This window comes from Barbus barbus (genome assembly GCF_936440315.1).
Source record: "Barbus barbus genome assembly, chromosome: 18".
Lineage (NCBI taxonomy): Eukaryota > Metazoa > Chordata > Actinopteri > Cypriniformes > Cyprinidae > Barbus > Barbus barbus.
Window position 1 is genome coordinate 28,151,731 of NC_136746.1, and position 16,849 is coordinate 28,168,579.

The window sequence follows — 16,849 nt, forward strand, 5'->3', positions numbered from 1 at the left end:
GGTTAACAAAATAAAACAGTGTATGCAGATCTCTCTTAAATCAAGACAAAGGCCCATCCAAACTTTCTCCTGCAATGTCTGTGTGACTAAATATAGTGAACTATAGTGAGTCTGAATGTTTTCAGCTCAGTGTCAGCAGGGGGCCAGAGAAAGAGCTCCAGTTGACAGCACAGCAGCTCGAGGACCGCTGTGACGTTACTGTAGTGCTAGTGAAGGTTCCCTCCGGAGAGCCAGCTGCTTTCCATTAGCATACCTCAGCTAGTGAGTGGGGGTCCTGGCTTCATGCGGGGAGATGCTAACACACGGATAAATGAGAGGATAGCCGTGCAGACCGGCCCTCGGGACTGCAGCCAAATCACGCTTGATGACGGGGGATTTGTGCTGCTTTGAGCTCACCGACTGAACAAACACTCGTGTTTTGGAACATATTTGAGTGTTGTTTGACAAACCGATACAAGGCTTATACTTTATAATTAGCTGGTATGGGAAGCCCGTTTCTGCCGTGGGATAGAAACATAAAAATAGGCATAAAAACAACTTTTTCAGACTTTCTCGAAATTCTGAGTTTGCAACTTTGGAATAAGACTAAATTTTGGAATAAAATGGAATAATAAATAAAATACAAAGGTATTTGCATGATGTCACAATTCAGACTTTTCTTCTCAGAATTGTGAGTTTATTTTTTAAAATGAAAAATAAATAAATATTTTTTAATATATATAATTTTGGCTATTTATTGTAAAGTATCTAACAAGCAATGACCGTCACCGAAAACAGTACACTAATTTATTCATCAAGTGAGCAAATTAGTTGTATATAAAATATCATTGAAAAGTTTGGGGTCAGTAATATTTCTTTTTGAGAAATTAATACTTTTATTCAACAAAGGTTTATCAAATGTGACAGCTAATACATTTATAATGTTACAAAAGATTTCTATTTCAAATAAATGATGTTCACTTCTATTCATCAAATAATCCTGAAAATAAACAATCAGTGTTTCCACAAAAATATGAAGCAGCACCACTGTTTTCAACATACATAATAATCAGAAATGTTTCTTGAGCAGCATATTAGAATGATGTTGAAAGTAATGATGCTGAAAATGCAGCTGTGCATCACAGGAATAAATTTAATTTTACAATACAGTATATTACAATAGAAAACTGTTAAAATGTTACTGTTTTTGGTCAAATAAATGCAACTTTGGTGAGAAAAAGAGATTGTTTTCCTTATATCTTAAAAAAACATCTTACAGACCCCAAACTTTTGAACACTAGTGAATCTATGAGCTGCTATATCACCCAGTGCATATAAAAACCGCCTGAAAATATCCATAATAAAACCGAAGTAAAGCCATGCCTGGCATGATCAGTTTAAACAATCTTAAAACACGTCACAGACACAGATACTTTTCTTACGCAAACTTTAAACAAAGCAGCCCTGCTAATGCAAACACTTCTCCCAAACGCACAAAGAATACCGTGCAATAAAAGTACATCTCACTTACATACGTCTGACAGGTTAATTCTAAGCTGCTCTAACAAGGCCAATTAACTTCAGACTTAGCTGAAAGTGTTTGTTACGATCACACCATTGCTATGCATACTGCGTACTTCAAATACATACTATAATCAGCAGCGCAAATTCAACATCGGATTAGATTTACATGTTCTGAAGAAAACGTGAGAGATGTTTGCACATGCAAAATGTGGCGTTGAAGTGGTGTAGGATGAAATAGCACCACTAAAAAACAGTCTATACCAGAGGATTACAGATAAGACAGCAGTTTTCTCCACATGGAGCTAATAAAGACTCAACCTGGATGGAAACACATGCAAACTCTTCGTTGTGGGACATTCAGACTGTAATTTCAGAGAGGTACAGCAGTTTCTCCACTGACAGATAGGATTCACGTCAAATCTACCGAGACAAGTGTGGCCTTCCAGATAAATGAGTGTCTTTACTTCAGACGAAGGCTGTTTATGCTGCTTGATCCATTAAGGATCACCCAGTGAGATCCGCCTGCCCACCCAGACCACAAGGACAACCTTAAGTTCAAATTCTCACACATTAAGCAGCCATTAAAACATATATACCTGTATTTGTGATTCCCTGTCCAACACAGTTGCTTCAAAACACAAATGTCAAATAAACTACACTGACTCATAGACCATATGAAAAAGCTGCAATAAACAAGCAGCATTCTGATTATTTAGGGCCTGAGAAAGAGACTGTAGGGTGTTTGATCGAATGTACAAACACAATGACAGATGCGGACGCAAATCTGCAGTGACTACAAACAAGATGAAATATTCAGATGCATTACGTCTCCACTTCGCTACAGCATAGACATTTATTGGTTCAAAGTTCAAGCAGGACATTTAAGGGTCATTGTATAAAAAATGTGACTTTTTTAAGTGAAAACAGTGATTATTAAAGGCTCAAGGTCATGACAGTGCTACTGGCAAACCTAACAAAATATAAGACGTAGTGCTAAACAAGTATAATTTAAAAATATATATATATATATATAAAAAAAAAAAAAAAAAAAAAAAAAAAATATATATATATATATATATATATTATAATTCTTTAAATGTTTTTAAAAATGTTAAAACAAATTATATGTAGCACAAATATGGTATTCATAAAGAAAAATAATAATTATTTAAAAAACAAATAAATAAATAAAAATAAATCAGTTAAAAATATATATGGTAATATACATACCTCCATATACACAAACACACACACAGATGGATAGATATGAAGAAAGAAAAAAATATAAATGAAAATATTTTATATATAAAATTACCATTTTTAAACATTAAATAAATATTCAATTAAAACTTTTAATAAATACAGTATGTATATTGTATAAATGAAAAGAATTTGAGCTCTTTTTGCCATCAAGTTTACAAAGCACATAAAATCACCATTTTTTTTATTTTTTATTAATTAACTGTCCCCTAGTGACAAACCTCACAAAATATAAGAAATAGTACTAAACAAAGTCATTTAAAATCTTTTTAAAAATGTTAAAACAAATTATATTTATGTATATATATGGTTTTCATAAAAAAAGAAAAAAAGATAAATAGATTTTCCTCAAAATACACATAATTAAAGCATTAGCTATTCAGTTAACCGTGACCTTTTCAACGTAATTGCGTATTACGTGACGTCACGAACGCGCATCACAGAACAGCGCAAGGCGAGCATTTGTGCTTATAAAACTTAAACTTTATTTATTTATTTTTGAAATGACCGATCGTTTCGCTAGATAAGACCCTTATTCATCGTCTGGTATCGTTTAAAGCTGCACTGAAACTGTCATTTGGACCTTGAACCGTTTAGGTCCCATTGATGTCCATTATATGGAGAAATGTTTTCATCAAAAACCTTAATTTCTTTTCGACTGAAGAATGAAAGACATGGACATCTTGGATGACATGGGGGTGAGTAAATTATCAGCAAAAGTATTTTTAAAAGTGAACTAATCCTTTAAGGCAGCAAAAGGAAACCATGTGTGAATGTGCTTGAGTAAATGCAAACCCTGCACTGTATTGTCACTGGTTGTATGTTGTTGGTTAATGCATATTTGTATCATGCGCTGTTCCGTATAAAGCAGAAACAGGAGCGTGGTATGGGGCGAACCCTTCCTGTAAGAAGCTCCCCTATGGAGAAGTGGCCTGCAGAGGCCCATAAAGCAGCGCCAGTGAAATTTACAGGCTCTGTGTGGGCCTTCTTGTTAGAGCTCAAACTCCACGTCGCCCTGAGGATACTGACGTTGACCGAACGCCGGGATAGCGGACTATTACCAGCAGACAGACAACAAGAGCCCAACTGTGCGGCCACAATGACGACTGTCTCAAGGTCTCTCATTAAGAGCCCGCATTTCAAAGGTAGTTGTTTGTCACCTGATGGTGGCTATTTAATTTTCATAGTGAGACTTTATTATAGGTCACCTAGTGAAAATCTCTTTTGAGCTCCACCATGACTTTATCAGAGCTTTAGCCTCGGCACAAAACACATGCATATGTCTGACGTCCTTTGAGGGCAAGACTGCAGTAAACAGCAGCACAGTTTGGTATGGCTTCAGAATACAGCACAAGAATCATTTTCCAAACAGCAACAAATAAAACTATTATTTCGAAGTGATTACAGAAAAATGCACATGGATTTATTTGGTGCATGGTGATGGAGTAAAATAAAGTTCAGCAATAAAGTTTGCTTGACCTCCAGTGCATGGCTGTTTGCAGCACAGGCCATGGGAGAGAAAAGACAGCGGGTCAGTCGAGGACAAGTGCAAACAACATCACATGGACCAGCAAGAATTCTGTGATGCTGATACATCCGGACTGAGACCTCCATGACAACAAGCCACAGTTAAGTCAACATGAAATGGCATTCACAACCCAGTTACTTTCGTAATATGACGTATTTCCCTACGAAATGGTAAAATCTATGAGAAACAATGTAGGCTGGGATTTTATTCCATCAGGAATTAAATGCATTTTTGAAAGTGGGTGTTACAAGGCAAATTTGACTTCATTAGAATTAATCTGAAAAATTTATGAATCCATAATAAAATAAGATAAAATAAAATATAAAAAATGAATGAATGCATTAACATTGAACTTTGTTAAAATGTTATTACATTACATTATTTTAAAGATTTTTTTTATTACATGCCAAATTTTTCTGCAATAACATTAATCTGAAAAATGAATGAATGAATGAATAAATAAAACAAACAAAAAAATGAAATTAAAATACTTCATTAACATTTTTTTAAAGACTTAACTACAGTATTAGTTAAGTTTCTAGGAAGGCTGCTTAATTTAAAATTGTGGCCTAAAAATCTATTTAACAGCTATACGATTGTACAGCCCTGCACCTTGAGAAAAAATAAAAAACAAAAAAAAACTTTAATATTATCTAATTCAATGATGCTGAATTCAAAAATATCCCATAACTTAGTTTTTCACAAAATAAAATGAAGATTTTTCCAATTATATATTGTATCAGCTAAAATGCACTTATCAAAATAACAAAAGCAGACAAATGACAAAATTTCCTGTATTTAAAATGTAAGATTTCAATTGAAATCTGCAAAGGAGCGAAAAAGGTGGAAACTGTGATTAGGCATAAAATAATGTCTTCCAAATTATTAATATATGTGTAAATCGGCTGAGAATCGAACAACAAGTTGTAAACTGGCTCATAGGAAGATAGGAATCATGTCTCTGTGTCAGCTTTTCTGCAGATTAAGGGATGATACAAGCCTTCTTCACCTAACAAATGGCTGTCAAAAGCAATAACGCTATGAAATGCATCATATTTTGTGAGAAAGTATGATGTACTAGAGCAAAACAAGAACTATTTTGGAACCAGCATCCAAAAATTAGTAAGAAACAAGCATTAAATTTCATTCAGCAAATATGATGCAGGTAGGTGTTATTGTTATTGGTTATTAATGTTCCCAACATGAATAGATGCACAATAAGACCAGGAACACATATTACTAGGAAGGGGTGCTCTGATCAGGATTTTTGAGGACGATCACCAATCACCGAAAGCAGTATCTGTTGATACGATCACTGATACCGATCTTTTTAAAGCCTTTTTTTTTATCATGTAGAATTATTTATGATGATCCAATCAAGATTTTTAGACATTTATTCAGAGCCTGAATTTCATTTTTGAAAATGAAGTCCCCTCTTAGGTGACTCTTGTAAGAGGGGATTTTTTTATTTGAGGGGTGGAAGGGGGCTATTTTTTTATAGATTTTTCAAAAATATATATTTATCTCACCTAAATGTTTGATTATGCACTGTATTTTTGTTTTGAGAATCGTGCACAATAGCTTACAGCACAATGTATGCAGCTTACAGCACTATATGTGAGGCGGCCTTTTACACCAGGTTCACACATACTCCGTCTGCAGTGCGAATGCAGTCCATGTGTGTAAGCGGTGCAGAAGCAGCACTGACTGTGCTTTCACACAAGGGTCCACTACTGATCCGTGGCTGTTTACCACAAACACATTTATCCATTATTTTGATTTCAAATCCAAACATTGTTACTGAAAATGCTTTTTCAGTATTGTGATTCTTTTTTTACACAGTACAGTAATACAATCTTTCATAGATGTGTTTAAACGCAATAAATAAGAAACATTATTCAATGTTTTTTACTTTTTTACATTTACTTCTAGATTTATATATTAAGTTGCTCAAGCAAGTGGCAAAACATTTAAACTACTTTTCTTACATTATCACAAACATTCTAAATTAAAACTTACCATTGACAGAAACAGTCAGCTCTACTGCCTTTTCTTTTGTATTTAATTCTTTATTACAAGCAATCCTGCAGTTCATAAAGAACTTTGTTTTCCTACCTCTAAGAGTGCCATCTATTATTGCCTTGTTTATCTAAAAGTGCTCTTTTCCTTTAAACCTAGCCAAAAAGCCATAACCAATGTGTTGACTGTGAAACACAGTAGACTTTAATTACATGCATTTATGGTGTAATTACTACATTTTCGTGTCAATCCATGTTCATATTTACTGCAAACAATGCGCTGTCACTTTAATTCAGCACAGCAAAAATAGACTCTGTGTGGAAACGATCTCTGCACTGCTGCAGACGCACTACCGGACCGTAACCGTGTGCAGTATGAACGCTTTAATCCATTAACATGACTGCGGAAAAAATACACACTGCAAACAGAGTAATGTGAACCTGGCATAATGTGTGCGCACTTCGAGTGTGCATGAGCGCACGGTCTCCAGGAGAGGTTTAAACACTGGCAAGAATTAAAAGGAAATGCAATTTATAAACTTTAGTGACGACGCAACACTGCCTCGATTGCACAAGTGACAGTTCCTGTGTCAACTGCGCAGAGTGCAGCTCGCTTATAGCGCAGACACGATGTGATTTGAAGCCATTTGCGCATTTTGAGAGAGAAATAGAGAGAGCGCATGGTGATTCACTCACGCTGTTTGTGAAATTATGTCTCACAAAGTTTTCAAATTACTTTATACGTTATTTAATGAAGAAATATTAATTGCACCTCACCTTTAGCATTATAATTATTTAACCCGTGCCAGACAGAGACTGAGACAGTGCGGCTGCATGACCTCTCACAGCAAGCGTGTCATCTGCTTGAGATCGTTTTTTTGAGATCGGCCTTTTTAGAGACTGCCGATCAAACATCCCAAAGCGATTATCGGCCGTTAGTGATCAGTAGCCGATCACTCAGAGCACCCCTACATATTACAGTAGAAAACAGGGTAAATTTTCTTTTCATGTTGACTTTAAAGGATAAATCCCTGAAGCCTGAACCTTCGGGGCATGAGGTTCTGGGATATCAGAGGAAAACTCACCCTCACAAAGGATGTGTACCGATGACACTGCGGTCGGTTGATCTCCAGGCTGAAACGCTGACTTACAGCACCTGTCTGCTCTCCACCGTTTCCAAAATACACCCGCGGCGGCAAACCTCTATGTCTCTTATCTGAATCTGCAGTTAGATTGTACAGCAACTCTGAGGAGAAAAACAGACACCCACATTTCAGTACGACAACAATGTGTAAACATCTCTCAAACACATTTTCGACACTCACTATCAGAAGCATTCCAGGGCAATTTCTGGGATTTAAAAACAAAGTCAAGTGAGACGATAAGTTCTCACTGTCAAAGTCGTGGAAATGAGAGAAAACAGTACAAGAACATTTCTGGGGCCATGTCCAAGAGTTACATTTTTGTGACTAATTTCTGGAAGTCTGGAAAAACTTGGTTCAAAATGTCCTGATGAATCTCACAAATGAAAATGAAACAAATAATAAAATAAAATAAAAAATAAAATGTAAAAGAATAAAATAAAATAATAATAATAGAAATGTGTGGGTCATATTTTATTCCAAAATAAAAATAATAATAATAAAAAAAACATATAAAATGTAAATGAATCAATAAATCAATGAATGAATGACTGAATTAATTAATAATTAAAATAATAAATAATAAATTAACAATAAAATAAAATGAATGAATGAATAAAAAAATAAAGCAAAATAAGAAATTAAAAATAAAATGTAATGAATGAATCACTCAATCAATTAAATAAAAACAATAAATTAAAAATAAAACTGAATGAATGAATGAAATGTGAATGAATGAAGGAATAAATTAAAAATAAAATAAAAGGAAATAAATAAAATGCAAATAAATAAAGAAATGAAGAAATGTTGACAAATTCCCTCCAAAATTCTCATTACTGTAATCTCATTCTCATTACTGTTATACAGTGATTTATTTTTTAAACACGTTTAATTTATTATAACAAATGCCATTATGTGTACTTACAATTGTAGTTAATACAAATAATATTTTTTTTTACATTATAATAAAGACATATTTTGCATTACAGACATGAGAACAAAAAGGAAATGTGCTGACTGTCATTAAAAAAAAAAAAAAAAAAAAAAAAGGTGAACTGTGGGCTTTTAATTGCTCAATGCCCTAAAAATGTGTACTTGCAATTCTGTATATAACTGCGTATGGGACAAACAAAAATCTTGAATCTTGTAAAGGTTTGAAGTTCTTTATACAAAATATAATTATATTTTGTTCTTTTGGTTTTGGGATAAAATACGATCCAGACATCTCTTAGGTGAGATTCATCCATCTACACCTACAGGCTTTTCCAAAAATCAGAAATTGATAAAAAAACAAAAAAAAAACAGAACCCTTGGACGCAGCCCCAGAAATAGCTGCTTTCTTTCCACAACTTGATGAATTTTTCGACAGTTTTTGTGAAATTCACCCAGATGAGGTCAAATGTGTAATTGCGGGACCATTCCACCAATCCTGACGTTGAGAAAGAGTTAATATTACCCTGCTCTCTCACAGGGCGTTACTCTGATGAACGTCTACGAGCAGGAAGGGGCTCCTGGACCAATGCAGGGGTTGTTGTTTTAATACACTCAGCTGTGAGCGCACCATGAGCTCACTCCGGCCTACAGATCCAGGGCGTCTCCCAGACACAAGGTGCTGCAGTTCTTTCCAATGTGGGTGCCAAGTGGAGTAACACTGCTGCTCTGTACTTCCCAGAAACCTCCCATTATGTAACACCCCCTTTATGCACTCCATCTCCCATAAGGCCACACCCACTCAGCAAGCAGTGGCCACACCCAAAAGTTGAGCAAGCGGTCACTCGCGTCGAATCCCTGTGGCTGCACGGTGTCCATCTTATCAAGTTAAACAAACACATGCAGTCAAGCTCATCGAGTCGAGTCACAAAAATAGGAAAAAAAAACAAAACAGAAACAAACACTAGATTTAATGAAAAACAAGTCTTCTCTGAGTCATTTTAAAACTGTATTTGGTGATATTGGATAAAAATGTGAGGGGTGGACCAAAAGCGATTCATAGTGAAGTGCTGTTTTTGTATCTAGCATTTGATGATATTTCATAATAGTCTATTCTAGGCCCGTCTGCGTGTTGACAGAGTGAACTAAAGTCCAGCACAACTTGCACTGACCTCCAGCACCACGGGTCATGAGAGAGAAAAGACAGCGGTTCAGTTAAAAACAAGAGTTATCAAGAGTCAAGTTATGGGTGTATATATATATATATACATATATATATATATATATATGGGTCTGCAGACGCCTGTCGATTATACGTATTTGTATTCAAGTGTTGCTGAATGTGTAACAATAAACAACAACTAAACGATACAATTTCATAAAAAATATAATCAATAAAAATAAAATTTCAGACAAATAAGAAAATAAAATATCAAACAATAAATTTAACAATAAAATTAAATGTAAAATAATAAAAAATTAATAATAAAATAAAATAAATAAAAGTGAATAAAATAAAAAAATACTAAAATAGTTAATAATAAAAAATTAAATAATAGAATAAAAAATAAAATGAAAGGATAATCAAAAAAATAAAAAATAAAAATAAAGAATAATAAATAATTAAATTGAACATCATAAATAAAATAAAATAATAAATAAATGCCCCAAAGCAAACAAAACATAATAATAATAATTCCACAGAGACTCACCTATGTGGCCGGGTACATGTTTTCCTCGAAAGCTCATGCAGACGGTGACGTTGAAGCAGTTGAGATGCTGAGGGCCCTCGTGACACTGCGGTACTGTGATGTTTATCGAGACGGGCAGAAAGATGGAGACGTCCACAGAGATTACCGGCCTGGATCTGTCACAAGCAACAGCAAATAAGGTCAAAGCTACATCTGAATGGATGATTATCAGAGAACACTAATGAGGAACTGATGTAAATACAAGCTTTTGCTGGCTCAGAAGTGCACAACTTACCTTAACAAAACCACACTGTCAGCCATGAACGCCCCTATCGTCACATCTGATATTGGAAAAACAAAACAAAGTTTTTTTCTGGAAGGCCAGGAATGATTTCATGTACTCTGTGATGCTATGCTGTTAGAAAAGATGCGCAAAACTTGTAGCTTTAACACTAATATATACCTTTAAAATGCTATCTATGAGTTGACAAAGTACAAAGACATTAAGGTAGAATTCGGTGTTGTTATGTTTAACTAAAATTAAAACTATTGGAGATCAGTAATTTAGATAAAGCTGAAAAACTTCTAAGTTCTAAGAATGTTGCCTTTACAGGACTAAAATTACTAAACCTAAAACTAACATAAAAATGAATAAGCTATATAGAAATATTTAATAATATCTATTAACAATAGTATAAAAAATATATATATATGTAATTTAAATATGAAGAGTTCATTTGCAAAAACATAACTATTAATAATTATTAATTATTTTGATTAGGTAAAAAAAAAAAAAAAAATTAACTAACACAATAAAACACAATAAAAACATTATAACATGATGAAAAACATTCCCTGAGATACGGAACGAGTATTGCATCTTGATAAAGACACATATGGGAAAAAGCCTTTTTTCTCCTGAACTGAAGTCTTATTCAATCACGCAGTGAAACTGCACGGCTATTGGTTCGTGCAGACTGCATAATACACCTCCATAAGCATTTTATTGCCCATAGGGAAGTGCAATAGTATACTCAGGGCTAAAGCGAGCTAAACTCAGCTTATAAAACCTAGAAAATGTGGACGGCGAGGCCCAGCCGGCTGCCGCACAAATCTGTGTAATGGACACACCACTAGACCACGCCCATGACGAGGCGATGCCTCTAGTAGAATGGGCTCGTACTCCAATGGGGCATTGTAGGCCTAAAGAAGAGTACGCCAGCGTAACAGCATCCATTATCCACTTAGAGAGCCTCTGCTTCGTGACCAGATGTCCTTAGGCGCGGCTTCCGAAGCTAACAAATAGCTGTTCCGTACGTCTAAAGGAGGCGGAACGCTCAAAGTAGATCCTCAAAGCTCTGACAGGGCATAACAAGAATAACTCCCGGTCCTCCTCAGAGGGAGGAAGCGGGGAGAGTGTGATGACCTGAGCTCTGAACGGAGTTGAAAGTACCTTGGGTATGTAACCATGCCTTGGTTTCAGGACGACCTTGGAGTCGGTGGGCCCGAATTCAAGGCAGGCAGGGCTAATAGAGAGCGCCTGTAGGTCTCCTACTCGCTGAACCGATGCCAGGGTTAGTAGCAGAGCAGTCTTCAGTGAAAGTGGCCAAAGGTTCGCAAACTGTAGCGGCTCAAAGGGAGTGGGCAGGTTCCATGTAGGGACGGTAAGGGGCAGAGGCGGATTCAGCCTCTTGGCTCCCCTCAGAAAACGGACAACTGAAATGTCTCTGCCCACTGATTGGCCTGCTATAGGGGCATGAAAGGCAGAGATAACATATCCGCTCCTTGGTTCAATCTGCCCGGCAAGTGTGCTGCTCTCAGCGAGCACAGGTTGAGCTGAGCCCACTCCAGAAGGCGCTCTACCAGAATTAAGAGGCGCGTCGAGGAGAGACCTCCCTGGTGATTTATATAGGACACCATGGACATGTTGTCTGAGTGAATCAGCACATGGTGTCCTATTAGGTCTGGCAGGAAAAACGGGCAGGCTCGACATACTGCTAGCATCTCCAAGTTGTTGATGTGGAAGCCTTTCTCCGCTTTTGACCAATGGCCGAAGGTCGGTTTGCCTTCGTACAGCGCCCCCCAACCTGTGTTGGAGGCGTCTGTCGTGACAACATTCCTGTTGCAGACCATTCCCATGGCCACGCCCTTCTCCATCCATCGTGGGTTCTTCCAAGAGGCCAGGCCTGGCTCACCCTGATATGCAGGCGTCCGTGACGCCATGCGTGGGGTGGAACCCGTGGTTTCAACAAGCGTTGGAGGTGTCGCATGCGAAGCAGGCCCAGCTGTAGCACTGGTGATGCTGCGGCCATGAGGCCCTGCATTCTCTGAGGAGGCGAGCGGTGTCGCTCTTGATGGAGGTCGCGAGTTTCTGAATGGCCAGAGCACGTTCTGGCACTACCACAGCTCTCATCTGAGGTGAGTCTAGAACTGTTCCCAGGAACGATACCCGTTGGCTGGGGGACAGTGCGCTCTTGGCGAAATTAGTGGCTGAGGAGGAGGGTCCTGTGTGAAAGTAGCTCCACCTCTGACTGGGCCAGAATGAGCCAGTCGTCGAGGTAGTTGAGAATGCGGATTCCCATCTGTCTTAGAGGGGAAAGAGCATCCATGCACTTTGTAAAAGTGTGGGGGGCCAGAGACAGTTCAAAGGGAAGGACCGTGTACTGATAAGCCACTCCCTCGATGGCGAATCTCAAGAATCGTCTGTGATGGGGGGGCTATCTGGATGTGAAAGTATGCGTCTTTCAGGTCCAGAGAACAGAAACAGCCCCCTGTGCGAATCTGCGAGAGGATCTGCTTCAGCGTGACCATCCTGAACGACCTCTTCATGAGGGCGTGAATCAGGCGTCTGAGATCGAGGATGGGCTGGAGGCTGTCATCCTTTTTGGGGATGAGGAAGTAACGGCTGTAAAAGCCTGACTCGCTCTGAGCTGGAGGAACCTTTCCTTTTTCCAACGGCGTCATCCCTTCTGAGCATAGAATGTCGTGAACTTCAGGGAAGAACGGCGAGGGTCGCTGGCGAGGGGCTTGATGGCGCCCCGGCAGGAACCACTCGTCGAGACGGTTGTGAGAAGGCTCTTCTGGTGGAGACCACTCCAATCCCAGCTCTTCAACCGCCTTTGAAAGGACACGGAAAAGTTTGGCATCCATCCCGGCTTTGGCGGCGCTGGGCGCGGACGAATGCAGGGGGGCGGATTCAGCTATCGAGCCCGACAGCTCCTCAGCGTCCCAAGCTGCCAATGACATGCTGTCATCGGCCAGCTCTTCGTCGCTTCCCCCGAACGAGACCAGATCGCTCGTGCTTGCAGATGGACGCTGGTCAGATCGGGAAAAAAGGACGGGAGAAACCTCTCTGTGTGGCGAGAGCAAGGCACGTGGGATCTGAGTCGACGTGAGCTCGTGAGCCGGGCGCTGAGATCCTCTGCCCCACTGTTTTTTCCTCACAGGTCCCTGGGAGGAAGAAAACGGGAGGGCGTGAGGGGCGGAGTCACTCTCTGCAAAGAAAGCAATCCGCGAGTGCAGAGAGGCGAGACTGATGTTCTCGCAGTGAGAACAATCAGAGCCAGCGAGCGCGGCATCTGCATGGGATTTCCCCAAACAGGAAACGCACTCGCTGTGGCTGTCATCGGCGTGCAGGGGAGACCTGCACGAACCGCAGTAACGGCGCGGCATTTGCAACAAAGCTGATTTGCTCTTTTAGAATCGCATGAGATTCGCTGGATGGCAGCAGCGAACGGGACCGGAACTGCTGCGATGCTGGAGCGCGAGGAAAAGGCGAATCAGCCGAGCAGGTCGAGGTTGCTGGGTCCGGCTGCGAGGCTCGTCAACGGTGAGCAGGCTTCTCACCGTTGACGATGTTTCACTGCGTGATAGAATAAGACTTCAGTTCAGGAGAAAAAAAAGGCTTTTTCCCATATGCGTCATTATCAAGACGCAGTACAAGTGGAGTATCGACAGGGAACACGACAAAACTTAAATGGAGTTATCTGTTTTTGCAAATAAACTCTTTATATGTTAAAATGTATGCCAAAAGAACATAACAAAATAAACTATAACAAACTAAAATTAAAATTGAACATATAAAATTTTCTAAATAAATTAATTTCAAGTATAAATTATAAACCAGTCATAAGGGTCAATTTTTTAAATTTAGATTTATACATCATAAGAAAGCTGAATAAATAAGCTTTCCATTGATGTATGGTTTGTTAGGATAGGACAATATTTGGCTGAGATCCAACCGTTTAAAAATCGGGAATCTGAGGGTGTAAAAAAAAAATCTAAATACTTAGAAAATCACCTTTAAATGTGTCCAAATGAAGTTCTTAGCAATGCATATTACTAATCAAAAATTACGTTTTGATATATTTACAGTAGGAAATTTACAAAATATATTCATGGAACATGATCTTTACTTTATACCCTAATGATTTTTGGCATAAAAGAAAAATCTATAATTTTAACCCAAACAATGTATTTGTGGCTATTGCTACAAATATACCCCAGTGACTTAAGACTGGTTTTGTGGTCCAGGGTCACATATATGAAATAGATCAAGCATTTCTTTTTTTAATAAAAGATGAAGCTTCCTTTGTTTGATTTTCTCTCTCGTCTTTGTTTAATTGGCGTGTCCACTGTGGAATGCTGTAAACAAAATGCTTGCTGGCCACAGAACTATGAAATCAGAGCAGACCGAACGCGTCAAAGAACGGTTAGGAAAATTAAGCAAACACTCAATCTGCATTCCCTAGATTAGTGCAGAATGGAACATTCTCCATCATATAATTAATCTCTCGTACACAAGAGTCTTCTGTAGACTCAAAAAAAGCATCTTCACAGCAGCTTTCACATCAGAAGTCCAGTCACTTTGGATCACATGTTGTGACATTAAATTTGAGCATTAACTTTTAATACTTAGAGGTTTCCAGAATGGAATAAACTCAATGAAGGTTGGTAAAATTGTTACATGTTTCCCATCTTTACGCGGAGATCGCAGAAGGCCAATGTAAGTGGTCTGGCACCGGTCGCGGTTTCTCACTGAATGTGGTCGGTTTTGATCTAGTTAATTCGGAACATTCTGAGTGTTCATTCGAGCAGAACTAGCCAAGTGTCTAAAGCAAAGCCAAACCTGGATATCCGTTTCCATCCATGTCCACATTGCCGGAAATCGACTGGCCAAACATTTGGAGGGTGGGACTGATGCTTCGCCCAGACAGTCTCTGCATACGATCCAGGTGAGAGAGAAAATCACATCAATTAATCAGAAATGCCAGCATTAACATCCATACAGACAAAATCATTAATAAATCATCCTCAGATTTCTGAATGCCATGTAGTTCATTTATTAAATATTTTAGCTAATTTGAGTATGCTTTCAGCTAGCAATATCAGTGTATCACTCTCAGCTACATTTAAGGCATTTTTCCCACTAAATCAGCACAAAAGCCAGTGGATTCCATCTGGACCTACTAGTTACCCATCAATCAAACTGTTAAACTGCATGAGCTATAAGGTTTCGCAGTAAAACAAGCGATGCACTGCCAACTAAACCAATCTTTCAGATTTATTTTATTACAGACACAAGTAAAGCTCAATAGCACCATAAATAAATGAAAAATCGAAACGAATGGTCTACAGTATTCAGTACTGTTGAGAGCTGACAACGTAAAAATAAATAAATGATAAATAAAATAAAAGTCACATAGTGGAATTTGTATTCATGTCTCTGAATCAAGTTTTGTTGAATCTGTAGAAAATAAGATGAAATACAAAATTCTACAATATTAAAAATAAAATAATAAAATGAAATAAAATAAAATGTAAAAATATAATTTAAATGTTTTAAATTATTATTTTAATTTAGATATTTTAATTTATTTATATTTTTAAATTTAAACAATCAAATAAAAAATACATTAAATTAATAAAGTAAGATAAAATATAATAATTCTAAAATAAAAATAAAATAAAAACAATATTAAAACAAAATACACCAAAATAATCAAATTATTTCGTTTACAATAAAACAAAAAACTAAAAGTTTGGGACTTGTATTTTCAGGTCTCTGAATCAAGTGTTGCTGAATGTGTAGCAAATAAAATAAAATATAGTAAAATAAAAAAATTAAAACAAAATAAATAATAAAATAAAATAAAATATAAATACCAAAATCAATTTAAATAAAAAGTGCATACATTTAATAAAATAAAATGAAAATACTAAAATGAAATAATTATAAAACAAAATAAATAATAAAATATAATGAAATTAAAGAAACTACATTAAAATAATTACATAAAATACAAAACAATAAAAATAAAATAAACAATGAATAAAAATAAAATGGTTGATTACCATTGAGTACTTCTTAACTATTCCTGTAGCATCACCATGGTAGATGTAGACAGCTCCTCCGTAGTCATCCTCTTCGGGGGCTCCAATCGCTACATCTACAGCACAAAAGACAAACACAGAAGTCAATGAGAAAGAAGGAAACAAGGGAGGAAGACAGAATAAATCAGGGTACACACTGTTTATTAAAATATTTACCACTACTTTGTTTGTCATCCGAGGCAAATTTGAGGGATTTTAAAAGTTTTTTTAATGTTGGGCAAACTTGTCCAAACTTGACTACAAGTCTTGAAGTCTTAATGGGGTACCAGTTTTAGCTGATGTTATTGTACAATCTGACATAATACAGAGTCGTCGTACAGTCTGTCTTGGCTTTTACTCAAGATCTTATTGGGCTTATACAGTCTGACAAGCAACAATCGTAAA

At 37.2% G+C, this 16,849-nt stretch overlaps 1 protein-coding gene and 1 long non-coding RNA gene across 2 annotated transcripts in view; one reads left to right on the plus strand and one right to left on the minus strand.

Annotated features, from left to right (window-relative positions):
- itga9 (integrin, alpha 9) overlaps positions 1-16,849 on the minus strand; it is an 87,421-nt gene that overhangs the window by 43,258 nt on the left and 27,314 nt on the right. Inside the window, exons 11-15 of the mRNA XM_079439339.1 lie at positions 16,427-16,521; positions 15,201-15,291; positions 10,368-10,413; positions 10,094-10,248; positions 7,395-7,555 (exon numbers count right to left, since the gene is read on the minus strand). Of these exons, the coding sequence (XP_079295465.1) occupies positions 7,395-7,555; positions 10,094-10,248; positions 10,368-10,413; positions 15,201-15,291; positions 16,427-16,521 (548 nt within the window). The remainder of the gene's footprint in view (positions 1-7,394; positions 7,556-10,093; positions 10,249-10,367; positions 10,414-15,200; positions 15,292-16,426; positions 16,522-16,849) is intronic.
- Positions 5,763-7,768, plus strand: LOC306883852. Its single transcript, XR_013785389.1, has 3 exons — positions 5,763-6,488; positions 6,823-6,992; positions 7,301-7,768. It is a non-coding gene; the product is annotated as an uncharacterized lncRNA (long non-coding RNA).